The sequence below is a fragment of the Symsagittifera roscoffensis genome, chromosome 1 (genome assembly GCF_963678635.1).
Source record: "Symsagittifera roscoffensis chromosome 1, txSymRosc1.1, whole genome shotgun sequence".
Taxonomy (NCBI): domain Eukaryota; kingdom Metazoa; phylum Xenacoelomorpha; order Acoela; family Convolutidae; genus Symsagittifera; species Symsagittifera roscoffensis.
Window position 1 is genome coordinate 100,151,408 of NC_087062.1, and position 13,959 is coordinate 100,165,366.

Below are 13,959 nucleotides of genomic sequence, written 5' to 3' on the forward strand. Positions count from 1 at the left end.
ATTTACACGTCACATTACATGGCAAAAGTTTTTATTATTACAACATGAACGAATTAATCAAAGACAGTTAATGCCAACTTGACAGCAATAATTTTTTTGATCAACAAATCTGAAGAATTTGAATAACAAAATTTTTCATTTTGATATAGGAAGTCAATTTTTTACACATTTGTGCAGCTTAAAATCAAATCAACAAGTCGAAATAACCTAAAAAGTACCACTTTTTGACCAATTATGTTGCCGATGTTGACAAAAAATGTGGCATTAAATATACATTCAGCCCACGAACTTCAGCAGATGGAAGTTTTCGGCGTTGTCTGTAAGCTTCTGAAGAAATTGCCTCTGAGAGACATTTTACAGTAGCAAACAGATATATCAATTGTAAAGAGATCACAAACTCAGTCTGTTTATCGAATTTCAAATCAGGAATCACTTTCAGTGGTCAGTAGTCTGTATTTTTCAGTTATCTATGTTTTAAAGTCTTTTTCTTCTGCATAATCGATGCGATCATCGTCATTCGCAGACCTAACATCTTCAATCAATCAAAGTTTTGTTGAATGCTTGATGGATCATTTTTGTTTGCTTCTCCGAAGACAACTGAATTCACTTCCAATCGCCTTGACTGCTTCATCATTCGTGTGTGTTATATGAATAGCCTGTCTGCTGTTCACTTCTTCTTCTTCTTATCCTTCTTCTCCTTCTTCTGTTCGACCACATCTGGCAGTTTATGGTGCAGCAGGGACAACTTGTTCATGTCGTACAGCACTGCCCGGGCCACTGCACTGTCAAGGGGGTCCATCACAGTCCTCTGGCTGAACTTGGGCACACTGTGTTTGCAGTTCTCTATGCCCAGTTTGCGCCACACCCAGTTCATCCCGGGGGGGTCAGTGCTGCTGGTCGTGTTCGTGATGAACCTAATCACCAATACCAATCAAATCATCACACCACAATTCTGCCTTAATTAACTTAACAATTAAGCATGATTTTTTCTATTACATCCCAAGTTACTTTAGGATCTCGAGAAATTGTGTGGCTCATCTACCGGCCAAATCTCTTGAGAACCTGGATTTCAGAAAACAAAATTTAGGATGCAGTAAAAACAACTTTCATTGCAACGCTTTGCTTTTTGGAATACTCCGCATCGAAAAATAGTTTTGGAATAATAGCTGGATCACAAATTTTTAGTTCCTACTTTAGATGAAATAATGGAAAATTGCTCTGTGTGATTTTTCTTAAAATAAAACTTGGATAATTATCTAGCCATTTTTCAATGAAATTTGTTTGTGCAATCTGACAGATTTTGATATCTGCAGCTCAAATTTTAAGACTTTCATTCTTTGTAAGAAAGTGGCGTTTTGCAAGTTGGCAAAATGGTTGTGTTCCGTTCTGTTATCGCGGACTCGAAGATATAACCCGGCTCCAAAATTACTCCAACTTGATTTGAATCCGGCTATTTGAAAATATAAAACCTAAACATAGTGCTGATTCAATCTACCGGGACAAAATGAACAAAACCTGAATTTTCAAATGCTTTTTCTCAAACTTGGTCAAAATTAGACGAAAGGTGAAGTGCACAAAGAATGCTCAGATTTGTAACAGAATCATTATGACGCAACTCATTTTAGGTAATAAAAAATTACGTTGAAACTACTGGTACAAAAATGAGTTTTTTGATACAAAAAAATATATCCAAAAGATCTTCTTACAGAGCTCACAGAGTTCTCGAAAAAAAATTCCGCGATACGTTAAAATCTTTGTTTATTTATATATAAAAAAACTATTTTTGGTGTCAAGCAGAAATATGTTCTCATATACAGGTTCTTGGAGATTATATCTGTCCAGAACTTTGTTGAACAGTTTAAAATAAAAAATTTTGACATAAATTTCGTTTGAATTATTTTGGTACTTAATTGTAATTTAGAAAATGAAAAATACTTTTTTGGGGAAATGTTTTGAATCAGCAAAAAAAGTTTCGAATTTTGCAGAGTAAATTGCATAATAGTTTTTGCGAACTTTTAAGCATCTTTTGTTCTCTCAAATTGTTACTTTATCTAAATCCCATTTGATAAAAACGCGTTTGAAAATCAGCGTTGTTCCTTGCTAAACTCTAGTTCGACAATTTTGAACATCGTAGAAAATTAGTGGCAATTTTTTTCAAAAAATTATTGCAAACAAAACTGTTTTTTTTTTTAAATTTTACTTCAAAAACTTCATCCCTTATTAAACTCGGTGAAAGGATGCGTTTTGCTATAATATTTAAAATGCAATCAAAAATTTGGGAGTTTTTCCTAATACAGGCAGTCTTGTCCTTTTAAATCAACTGGAACCCTCTGTTTAGTGCTCGTAAACCGACTATCGAGTTCCACGTCTGAAACTGGAGTCAAGCTCACTGTTTTGCATCATTATCTATTTTTTTGCGATTCACCTGGCCAAAGTTGATATGTTACTAGGAGCGAATTTTATCACTTTGTATTTTATATGGTGTGTGGGGGGATGATTTTCACAAAAAATCTCAAATTTAGAAAAAATATATGTTTCCAATTTTATTTTAATTACATTCTCATGTTATTACTGCTTCATAGACCTTAAAAGGCAATCGGAACATTCAGGGCTTCGCCATGGTACGAGCAGTCTTGTTGCTTTTTGTTCCGACTATCGTAACGAAAATAATGGAATATTTGTTCTCGGGGTGTTTTTTTTTCTCCAGAGACATTTCGACATTTAACTAAGAGTTTTTGACAAATTTTTCTTAAATTAGCCAAAAAATTTTGTTGTCTTGGGCTTCAAATTCGAAAAGATATTTTACTTGTGATCATTTTAAAAAAATTATGAGGGTTTAAAGATTGTTGCTTTGGTCAGTTTGGGACAATTAATGCATTATATATTTCGCGCTATTAACGCGCAAGCGGAGATTTAATCCCTCATTGAAATCGTTCCAAATTGGTTGAAACAGGCTATCTGTCATACTTTTTTGTTACCAGGAGTAAAATCTGTCACTTTGTACTTTATATGACATGAGAAAAGATTTAGAAAAAACTCAAAATTTTGGAAGTTTTTTTTCTAAAGCAAACACTGCTCCATAGACCTTAAAAGACAGTCGGAACATTCAGGGCTTTGTCCTGATACGAGCAGTCTTGTTCTACGGACAATTGAAGTTTAGTTGAATTGAAACTGCAAATATGTACATCACGCATAATATGTACGAATGACGAATGACTTCTGGACTCATTAGGGCATTTTTTTAAGGACTCTCTTCTGAGAAAAAGCAACAAAAAAGTGAACACGACCTCTATAACGTAGTACTACTCTTTCCTATTCTCACTTACTTTTAAACACTTAAATAAGGTATATAATTGTTCTGAAGATAAAGCTTAGAGTAAAGATACCACAAAAAATCAACAGAATTGCCATTCTGTTTCATTGCATTTGTCTCAAAATTATTTTGTCTCGTTTTTCTTTAAAATTTGAATTGTGTGATCTTTTCATAAAAAAATTTCAAAAAATGTATTGATTAACCCTAAATCTTGTTTAATTTAAAACTTTTTGACGCTTGTGGTGATAAAACTAACCCAATTGAGACAAGAAGGCTCAATGGATATTTTTTGTTCCGATGGATATCTTAAAATTAGTTTTCGCTGTTGAAACTAAAACCAAACAGTTCCAATTTTTGCTTCATTTAAAATTGCTTTTCAAAAAACGCAATTCGCCTTCCATTTATAATTGAATTAGAAATATAAATTGAAAACAAATGCGAAGGTAAATGTCAGAATAGAAAGTTTTGATGTGAACAAATCTAAAACATTTTTGCATCAAAACACTTCTTGGATAAAAGGGACATTGTTGGTGAGCTGGTGGTGCACTACTAACTTGACAGAGGGATCGAATGTCCATTCCCTCACATTGTACTCCCGTGGGTCTCCCGGTTTGGGCGCCTTCCTCATCGCACTAGGAGCACCTGTCAAAAAATCAGGGTGGAATTAATTTGAGCCAGAGACTTTCTTCCTCACTTAAAATGAGCTAGCAAGTCTTATATCTCACGTACACACTAATAGGGGCAAAGTTGGTGAGTACAACTAAATGGGTCGAAGTATTCAATTAAAAGGAGAACATTTTTTTTGCTCTTCATTTTCTGGATGATTAATGGAATCTTAGAAAAAACTTTTTCAAACTACTGGAACAAAAATTAAACATATCGCAGTGTGCGGACAACGATTGAAGAGAAAAAATGTGAGTGTCGCCTTCATTCTTTGGCCATTATAATTATCCATACGACTATCTGGGTTTTCTTCTATTCGGGCCAGCAGTTTCCTTGGGTTGGTGTTAGGAACCACTTGTATTTCGGGATTCTTTCATACTGAACAGACAACTGATTAACCTTTAGAGTCTGATGTGGCACTCTTGACTCGCTGGCCGCAGTCCTTGATTAGTTTGCGGATCACCTCTATGTACTGGGGGTCGAGAGCCACCTGCATCGGCTGGTGCAGCACTGCCGAGAAGTCGCACTCCACTCGGGGACGCACAGGGGTCGGCTGCGGAGGGGAGCGACGACTGGTGCTGCCGATGAAAGTGGCCGCCGCCGCCACGTCCTGAGGAAGGAGGCTGTTCGGGTCGCCCATTGTCTGCACCTGCTCCGTCCGCAGACTCGTTTCCAGTCGAGGCAGAGAGGCTATGAGAGAGCTCTCCACTTTGTAGTAGACAGAACGCGCTTTCGATTTGTCTAAAGCACAAACAACACATCCTAAACAACAATAGAGTTACTCATTTCTCATTTTGAACGACAACTAGACATCTCATTTTGAAAACGAAAAATATACACACAAAATTGTTCAGACTTTCATTCGGGGTGGCACATTAGAGTAGATTATTTTAATGACAATTTAGGGTGTGAGGCTTTTTGAAATGTTGTTGAAATTGAGGGAATGGATGCGTTGATGAAGATCCAAAAATTAGGTAACCAAAGTTTAATTGATAAGGCAACTGTATTGTTCAAAATACCTTAACTTACTGCACTTGTTTTTTTTTAGTGTATGCCGGACGATAGCGATCGCAAGGTCACAACAGCAGGTCCCCAGACAAAAACCAAAGACTTAAAATAAACTTACATAAACTTAAACTGGTTCCTATGTCATATGGGCAACCATAAATAAATTTTAAATCCGTAGATTAAATTTTATAGTACTTCGCACCTTATTTGATACATATCATCATATCAATAAGTATTTGTTCATCAGTCAGTTTTAGTTTAATCTGAAAAGCTAAGATACTGAAAATGTTTGAGTTTTTCGGCACATCTGCCGACCCTCTACCTGGGTCCTTTTTGTCCTTTCTTTTTCTCATTTGCGATCAATTCGATGGATCATCTCTCCGCCTATCTTGTCCACTCCTTTTCTTTGTCTCGTCGACCGACGTTTAGCCTCCTCCGAATTTTCAGTCTTTTGACCGATGGTTTTCGATGAGCTCGCTTGCTCCGTGCCCGACGGTTCACCCGATTCTTGATCTCGCCTTTCTTCGCTCGCCATGTTCATTGCTGTCCCGCCGCTCGATGCAACTTCTCGTTCGTCCCGTCTTTCGCCCGCTCGTTCGTTCTCGTCATCGTCGTCATCGCTTTCTTAATCGCTACTTTCAACTACTCGCCTTGATTTATTTAGTTTACTCTCGTCACTCTCTGCGTGCGTTTGCTTCTTTTTCGTCTTTTTCGAAGTTTCCGTTGAAACCACATTAGCTTCAGCTCATGGATTACTTTTTGGTTCGCGGAGTGTACTTGGGCCTGAGGTGTTTTCGCTGGAACCCTTTTCTATCCCGTTTCCTTCGACCGCTGATCTGAAAGAAACACCACTTCGCCTTAGTAAGGCCCCTTTTTTCATTTACACCGTACGTGGTGTTAATTTTTCTATTGTGGAAGATAAGCGTTTATACCTACTTGGGTCCTTTGGATCTGTGATCCCGGTTCTCTGATACACTGCTGTTGTGCTAGTCTTGAGGCGCTTGAGCCACGCTGGTGCGCTAGAGAAGGTTAGTTTGACGTCCGCCTCTGCTATTTCGTGTTCCTGCAACACCCGAAGAGTTTTCCGGTTTTGGGGAGCAAACACCAGGTCGCTGCGCTTCTTCGAATCTAGGTTTAGCTCCACTTCTGGGAAACCATTTGCTTCATCTAAGCATGTAATTTGTGATCAATTACATTTTTCCAATTGAGCTTTTTAAATGATGGTCTAATTGTAAGATTTCGGAGCGCGGTGTTAGCTTCTCGTCCATGGTAGGCCTCGAATGGCCTCAATTTAGTTTAAGAATGCGGTACAAATCGTAAAACGCTTATTGCTTCGGATACCATGTCTTGAATTTTTGGTTTTTGTCTTCCCGTAAAAACGTTGGAACGTAATTTTTTATTGAACCGACGGTTCTTTCAACTATACCTGTTGCTCGATGGTCTTTTACCGGGGATTTCATATGTTCGATACCCTCGTAATTACAGAAATTTAAAATCTCCTTTGAAAAGAATCCGGACGCCTGATCCATATGTAGCTTACTTATGTGACCATGTTTATTTATATATTTACTTAGCAATTTTAGAACAGTTTTCGATTTGTTACTTGAGCAAACGGATGCCGACGGCCAATGTGAAAAAGTATCTACCGCTACTAGAACATATTTTATCTGACCTTGAACATAGTTTACTGGACCTCAGAAACCCAATTGGACTAAATCGTTAGGTTCTTTGGGTTCATACGTTATCCCAATATTACTTTTAGGAATGTTCAGTTTGAGATTTTTACCTGCTTCCAAGCAGCCTTTGCATTACTTAGTGGTGGCCGCGAGAATCCTATGCATGAGCGGGATCCAAACATTCTTCGCCGCTGCAAACATTTTATCACGACCCTAGTGGTTGTGATGTAGTCAGTTAGGTACTGAAGTGGACATATCCTTCGAAATGGCCAAACGGCCGTCCATCCACAGACAGTTTTCCCTCACTGCAAAGTCGTTATAATATTGGGCGTACTATTGTCCAAGCGTAGTAATTATTTCTTTTGCCCGTGGGATCCGGCCTCGTATTGCGTCTCTAATGGTTTTCAAAATAGGGTCTTTTTCCAGATTTGCCTCCACAAGTATTAAGTTAAGCATTTCAGGGTACTCGATTTTCTTGACTATTTTGCTCTCGATTGGGACAATTGAGTAAACCCATTTCTCATTATTCACAAGAGTGTAAGACAGGCCAGGGAATTGATGGGGAAATGAATTAATTGTATTTAGTTTTTTTTGCGATGTGTTACTTTTAGGCACATCTTTTTCCGGTGCGAACCACATTGAAAATTCCCGAGATTTTTCCCCTAATTTTGAGGGAATAAAGCGAGCGATCAGGCATATAACAGCTCAATTATGCAAAATTTGAGCCCTAAAAATTTAATTTGAAACAAGTAAAATCAGTTTTTGGAGTTTCTTAGCTGCATTTTGGGAACCGAAAAACTTAAAAAATTGGAAAATTTTCTGCAAAAAATTTGAAAAAAACTGAGTTCTTTTGTTTTTTTATTTTTTGTTTTTCTTGTCAATTTTTTTTAAAAACATGCGTCTAATTTGCCCATATTTCTTTGAATGTCAAATGTGCGTAAATATAGTTTTACATCAGACTTTTTTTATCACCCCACGCAGAAAAACTTAACTTACTTGAAAAAAAAAGCTTTTCTTCTTGTACAGTAACCGGTTATTCTTGTTTCATTTTTTCTTTTTGTTTTCAGCAAAAAATCAGGTTCCCCAAAAGTTCGTCTGAATAAGTCTATAGTGTTTGATCAGTAGCAGGACAACTACCCTATTCTATTTTACTCTAATCCATTTTACCCCATGCCATTCTACCCTGTATACCAGTTTAACCTAGAAATACATGAGCTAAGAAATCGCTTTGAACAGTATGGTAACTGGTGCGAGTATATCTGAAGGACAAAATAGCGAATACCCAAGACATCTCGAATGCCTGTTTTGTTGAAGCAGCCATCTCGAATGCCTGTTTTCGCTGGGAATGTGGCCTGCAATGCGTCGTTGGGTGACACCAACGTGGTCGCCAGTTTTGAAAAAAGATATGTAGAAACCGTGAAGTTGTCAAATCCGGCAGAAAACATGTATTTGAGCTTTCAGTCATCGTCAAATTATGGCTATAAAGATTTAAGTATCTTAGTTTTGATTTGCTTCACTGATGCGGTAATATTGAAGGAGTTGTTACAATGTTCACTTTGAATTCCATTAGTAGTCGAGATATACGTTAGAAAACGCCGTTAAACTCTATTTTTTTTTTCAGATTTACAGCACAAAAAACATTGGTTGACAATTTAGGAGCGCAGTATGTTTTGCAGCTTTATCGTATCAACTTGAAAAAAAATTCGAAAAAATTGATTATAAAAAAACTACCTTTATTCGATTTCTTCTTGTTTCGAAGATATTTTTGTAGCGGTTGAAACATCGTGTGCTGTTTGCATATCAACTCAATACCCTCACTGTCCTTTGAAAACTAATTGTAATATGACTGTAGTATATATCACAAGAGAGAGAGAGAGAGAGAGAGAGAGAGTCACCTGGGGGTGTATAGTAGAGTGTGTGTGCGAACCACTCGTGGACTGAGCTGGAGACCATGACTGGACATGATCCATCGCCCACTCGGTGGCACAACTTCACCTCTGCCATCATCAAGTCCCTCTTTTTGTCTGTGGTGGCATAGGGGTCATGCAGCAGACGGGCAGAGAGGCTCTGCTTCACCACCACCACCCCACCCCCTTCACTGTCCACGTCACTAGACGGCCACCCTTCTCCTCAAACACACACTTCTTCCTTAAATCCTTAAGGGACAGACCCGCACAGACAAAAATGGATTTCGATTGCGAAAAAAGTATGCAGATTAGATTGAAATCGATTTAAGTTGTAAAAAAGTAAGTTAATAAAAACAAAAAATTCAGATCGATTTGGATCGATTTTAAATCGATTTATTTTCAACGCTAAAAAATCGATTCCAGTCGATTTTAAATCAATTTGAATGGATCTTAAATCGGACCTAAATTGAAATTGATCGAAACTTTTCTTTATTTGTCAAATATGTTTTTGTCCAAAACCTGATTTACAATGATGATTTTCTATGATTTCATTGCATATTTTTGAGCTCAAAATCTGGTTTATTTTGACAATTTTCTTGATTTGTTACATATGTCAATGCGCAAAATCTGATTTACAATGATGATTTTCTGGATTTTCGTTGCATAGTTTTGAGGTCAAACGTCGATTTTTAGCGATTTTTTTCTGAACTTACTGCATAATTTTGAGCTCAAAATCTGATATATTTTGACAATTTCCTTGATTTCTGAAACATCTGGCACGTGCCTTTTTATACAAAAAATCAAGAACAAAGTATTTCAATTAGTTTTTTAAATTGCATGTTTTTTGCCTTGTTAGCAAAAAATTCGAGTTTAGTGAGTCGGAAAATCCATCGAAATCGATTTAAATCGATTTTTGGATAATTAAATCGATTTAAATTTTTCAAAAAGATCGATTTAAATCGATTTAAAATCCCTTTAAGTGCGTAAAATATACATGGTTAATCGATTTGGATCGATTTAAAATCGATTTAAAATCAATTTAATCGACCGGAAACCATTTTTGTCAGTGTGGGGAGGCATCATCTAACTTGACCACGTTACAGGCAGATTTTCAGAGACTACTATCGATTATCGAAGTGTCTTTTTCTGAAAATTGTTATACCATTGGAGGGTATCGATGTGCTCAAAATCCAAAAGATAATTCAAGTTTTCATGCATTTGTATTTTCGGTGAGTCATTTAATACATAAGATTTTGTTGGGATCAGTGAGGAAAAAAAAATAATTTTTTTTTGCGATTATATGGAGAAATTTTTTTAGCGCGCTTAGATGACAAAAAAAGAGATTTTGGTGGGATTGCAAAGCGAAGATGTCGTTAAAACATCCAATTTTCCTGCTAGAATATACAGCCTAAACTGAATATGCATTGTCTATTAAAATATCAAAACTTTCAGCAAGATTCTCTAATTCATTATAAACTAGTTTTATCCCAGACGCTGCCTTGCGGGATAATCTATTCTCAAAGAAGATTTAAATTATTCATTTAGTCCTGATTGCAAAATTTTGGTTTTCAGGTCATCGTAAATGCAGAGTTTTGTACGTTAACTTGTGTGAAAATTTTTGGTTCTTCTTAAAAAAGAGAAGAGTGACTTGGTTTGTTTAGGAGAAACTCATAGTCATTTTAAATTCGTTGTCAAGAAAATACCAGACTCGATTCTTAATAATAGAAAAAAGAACTCAAAACACTAAAAAAAATCCATCCTGGATAGGCAAATAAGTGCCTATTGAGTGGTGTTTTCACAAGCAAACAGCGAAGAGTACAGTTGAAGTTCCAAATACCAAAAAACTTTAATCCCAAACTCAGCTGTATAGATCCCGTATGCGATGCAGAATTGAAATTATTTGACTATTTTGAGAATTGAATGGCACCTAAATTAATTTTTGTCTGGTTTTTGTTTGTTTTTTATCCTGCGTTCGTCATTTTCTGAGTTTCGTAGACTGAGTTGAAGATAGCGATTTGAAAAGTCATAAAAAATTCGTGATCCCTTATTTTGTTGATGATTAATAAGATTGGGTGCTGCCGCCTCAAGTTTTTAGTCAATAAATTCATTAAGTCACAATGATGCAACTCCCTGACGCAACAAAACTTAAATTTCTCTTTTAGCTTCCGGAGAGGAGAGTTTCTGTTTTTCGCAAGTTTCGCAAACTTAGGCAACTTCGTAGAATCAGTTTTTGATTGTTTTTTGCTTTTCATCAATTTGGTGTTAGTAGCAGCTCTGTATCTTGCTAGATACGGTGCTCTCTACTATTACTTATAGTAATCAATCCTCGAAATATGTTGATGTCATTTTTGCTGCAGTTTCCTTAAATCCATAAGTTCAGCAATTTTTTATCAGGAATTTCATGGCCGGGGTTTCTAAAATTCTTACCATTTCTCGCAACTTTCGTACATCAAATATTCCTTTATACGAAAATTTTTCAAAAACGTTTGATGTAGTTAAAAATAAAGTTTTCAGTCTCACGTTGATTAACTTTTTATATTTCCTAACTTTCAGAATGGGATGAATTTTTCCAACTGTTAAGCAACTAGGAAAATTGATTTCCGACATTAATTGTTGATTAGAGCTGCTGTGCTCGTAGGTGTCTTAACTGTCTTTGGTTTTAATCACCTTGTTAAGTTGCAAAATTTACTGAGACTAGTTTCGTCCTGATACATTTTGTTTTCTTTCCATTATATGTGAGCTAAAATTGCTGTTTAGACAATTTTTCTCCAAATGAAGCAAAATAATTCATTTTAGGTTGCTGAGTGTTTTTGATTTTCAATTCATAATTACACTGTAAAATTCTTTCAAATTACTTTTTGTAAATGATTGTATTTGATTCTGATAGTGCGTGACCTTGGTTTTCTGACACTAGTTCAACATACTTATTTTGTTTGGTAAGAGCTATTTTGTTTTCTGTTGATGGAATATCCTTCTAGCGGCAGTAATTTGATTTATTGTTACCAGCATTTTTAAATTAGCTTTGTGACCCAGTGTTTTTCAATCGGAACATTTTTTTGTTCTGAGTTTATGAAATATATTTGCCGGATTAATGTGCTATGCTTGCAATCAAGAAACTCCAATTGTCCTTTATGTCCAAATGCTCTAATTGATAAGTGTGCTTAATTTTTGTAAATTTATTCCAGAATAAATTTGAATTATTTCTCTTTTATAAAAAAACGTATCGTTTTCTAAAAGTTTTGTTTACTTTTTCCTTATTTTGATTGTTTTTTTTTGCGCTCATTAAAAATATTTGTAGGAAATTTCATTTTGAATCAAAAATGATCCGATACATCATGGCCCTCTACAGTCGTTTGTCGTTTCTGCATAAAATAGCAAGAAATCTCAAGGCAAGTCGAACTTGTTTCAGTATCTCGGGTAGTTTTATGATCATTGACAAGTTCTAGATCAAATAAAATGCAGTTCGAGTGTTCTTTTCAGACTGGCTACCATGTTGTTGTTTTTAGTTGTCAGTGCTAAAATCTTTTCTCTTACAACTCAATTGGAAGTGATTTATTCGAAATTACCTAATTAGACCTACACCGTCTGCTGTTCAATTCTTCAAATAACTGATACGAGGCGCATCTTATGAGCCGAGTGCAATTCAGGTAATTGATACGATTTATTTGACAACTAAAACTACTATTGAACACCTTCGTTTAACTAGTAAAACTGGGGTCGGGTTCCAGCGGGTTAAAACATTTTGAAAAAACCCAACCCCCCTCTAAAATGAGAAAAAATCCCAGATCAGCGTCCAACTGAAATTTGTTACAAGGACCTTGTTGGGGTGGCATGGCACTGGAGGATGGATTGATTTTGTATGACTTTGTATTTGACCCGTCGCATTTGTTTGGAGTGGATACTTTTCTCCCAGAAATACACTTTACTCACTGTGGTGGTTGTTGGGGTGGGTGCCGCCGGACGCAGTGTTCGTTTTGTTTTGCTTGTTGCTGCTGTTTGTGTTGTTTTTGTTGTTGTTGTTTAGACTGTGAGTGTGGCGAGGGTGGGGACAGGAGTTGCAATGGGTGTCGAATGTGAGCAGTGGCTGGGAGAGGGAGAGGGTCAGCCACCGGGTGCTCCTGATGTCCCCTTCCATCACCACCACACTCAACTCATCCCCCCTAATCTCCACCTGTCACACATACAAGACACATCATTCAACAAGTAGGGATACTAAAACTAACCAACTGCCCATTTATATCTTCATATTCTAAGGCGAGCAACTGAGTCTTACACCGTGGTGTCCGAGAATCAAAGAACCAAGAAGCAGAAAACAAAAAAAAACGAGAAAAAAACCTCTGTAATAAATGGAGACAACAAAGGATTTTAACCGGGACCATTGAAATTAGTACCCATGGGATTCATGATGAGAGAGAGAGAGAGAGTGAGTTGCTTCCGGTTTCTAATGAAGCAGTTCCATTAAGACATGAGGTATACCTGCCCAGAGAGTTCCATGTCTGTGGCATCCTGCCCCCATTTGAGTCCCATTGCCCGCCCGAGCTGCCTGATGCCCCCTCTGTTGTTTACTCTATTCGCAGCAGCAGGAGCAGCCCTACCTGTGGCCGTACTGCAGTTATTCACCCCTACACCGTGAGGGGGACTTGTTTGCTGCATCTGTGACAGCACCTGGGGCCAGTGACGACGCCAGTCCAGCTGGAAACAAACCACAATCAACACATCTATACAACCATAAGTCTCTCTGCTTTGTGGCTGATCAACTGTCACTGTTGTCTACACTAATTTGTAATGATGGACTGCTCACTTTTCTGTGTGACGAGGACACACTCTGGGCAGTGTCCATGGACCTCCGCTGGCCACTGTGGCTGGCGAAGCCCCTGTACCCCTGCTGCTGCTGCTGCTGAGGCTGCTGAGGCTGCTGAGTGCCCGCCGGATTACTGCCCAGTGAGTGGGATCTGTGTTGAAACAATACTTGTTCGATATAAAATATAAACTGCAGTTCATAACCAAACAATCTAGGGACGTTTAAATCAATACCAGGGTCACAGTGCTGGGTTCAAAAGCGCAACTTGCGGTGTTCCTTATAAATTAACACAGACGGATTAAGATGGAGTTGAAATGGCTGACTAGCTACTACACATGGGTTTCAATTCTTAAAACTGAAGGTATCCATCAATCAGTTCTGAATTATGAGTCAATAAATTAATTTCACGACCGTAACCGAAAAAAAGCTTATTTGATTTGGTCTACATCTAATTAACAGTAAGAAAAGTGTTGTTTTTTGCATAAAAAAAACTTGAGCAGCTGGCGATCTTTGAAGAAACCGAACTTTGTAGCCAGTTTGAAATGTGAAATTGGAATGGTATCATTTTCAGGGCGTTTGCTATAATGTGTT

At 37.2% G+C, this 13,959-nt stretch overlaps 1 protein-coding gene across 3 annotated transcripts in view; it reads right to left on the reverse strand.

Moving 5' to 3' along the window:
- Nucleotides 1-223: 223 nt before the first annotated feature.
- The window catches only part of LOC134853464 (bridge-like lipid transfer protein family member 1), a 33,319-nt gene continuing 19,583 nt past the window's right edge, over nucleotides 224-13,959 (reverse strand). For 2 of the 3 annotated variants that reach the window (XM_063869480.1, XM_063869466.1), the window contains exons 7-13: nucleotides 13,369-13,519; nucleotides 13,044-13,259; nucleotides 12,498-12,738; nucleotides 8,556-8,789; nucleotides 4,376-4,717; nucleotides 3,868-3,955; nucleotides 224-914 (exon numbers count right to left, since the gene is read on the reverse strand). In XM_063869480.1, the coding sequence (XP_063725550.1) occupies nucleotides 668-914; nucleotides 3,868-3,955; nucleotides 4,376-4,717; nucleotides 8,556-8,789; nucleotides 12,498-12,738; nucleotides 13,044-13,259; nucleotides 13,369-13,519 (1,519 nt within the window). In that variant the 3' untranslated portion in view covers nucleotides 224-667. The remainder of the gene's footprint in view (nucleotides 915-3,867; nucleotides 3,956-4,375; nucleotides 4,718-8,555; nucleotides 8,790-12,497; nucleotides 12,739-13,043; nucleotides 13,260-13,368; nucleotides 13,520-13,959) is intronic. The other variant, XM_063869473.1, reaches the window with a different exon arrangement.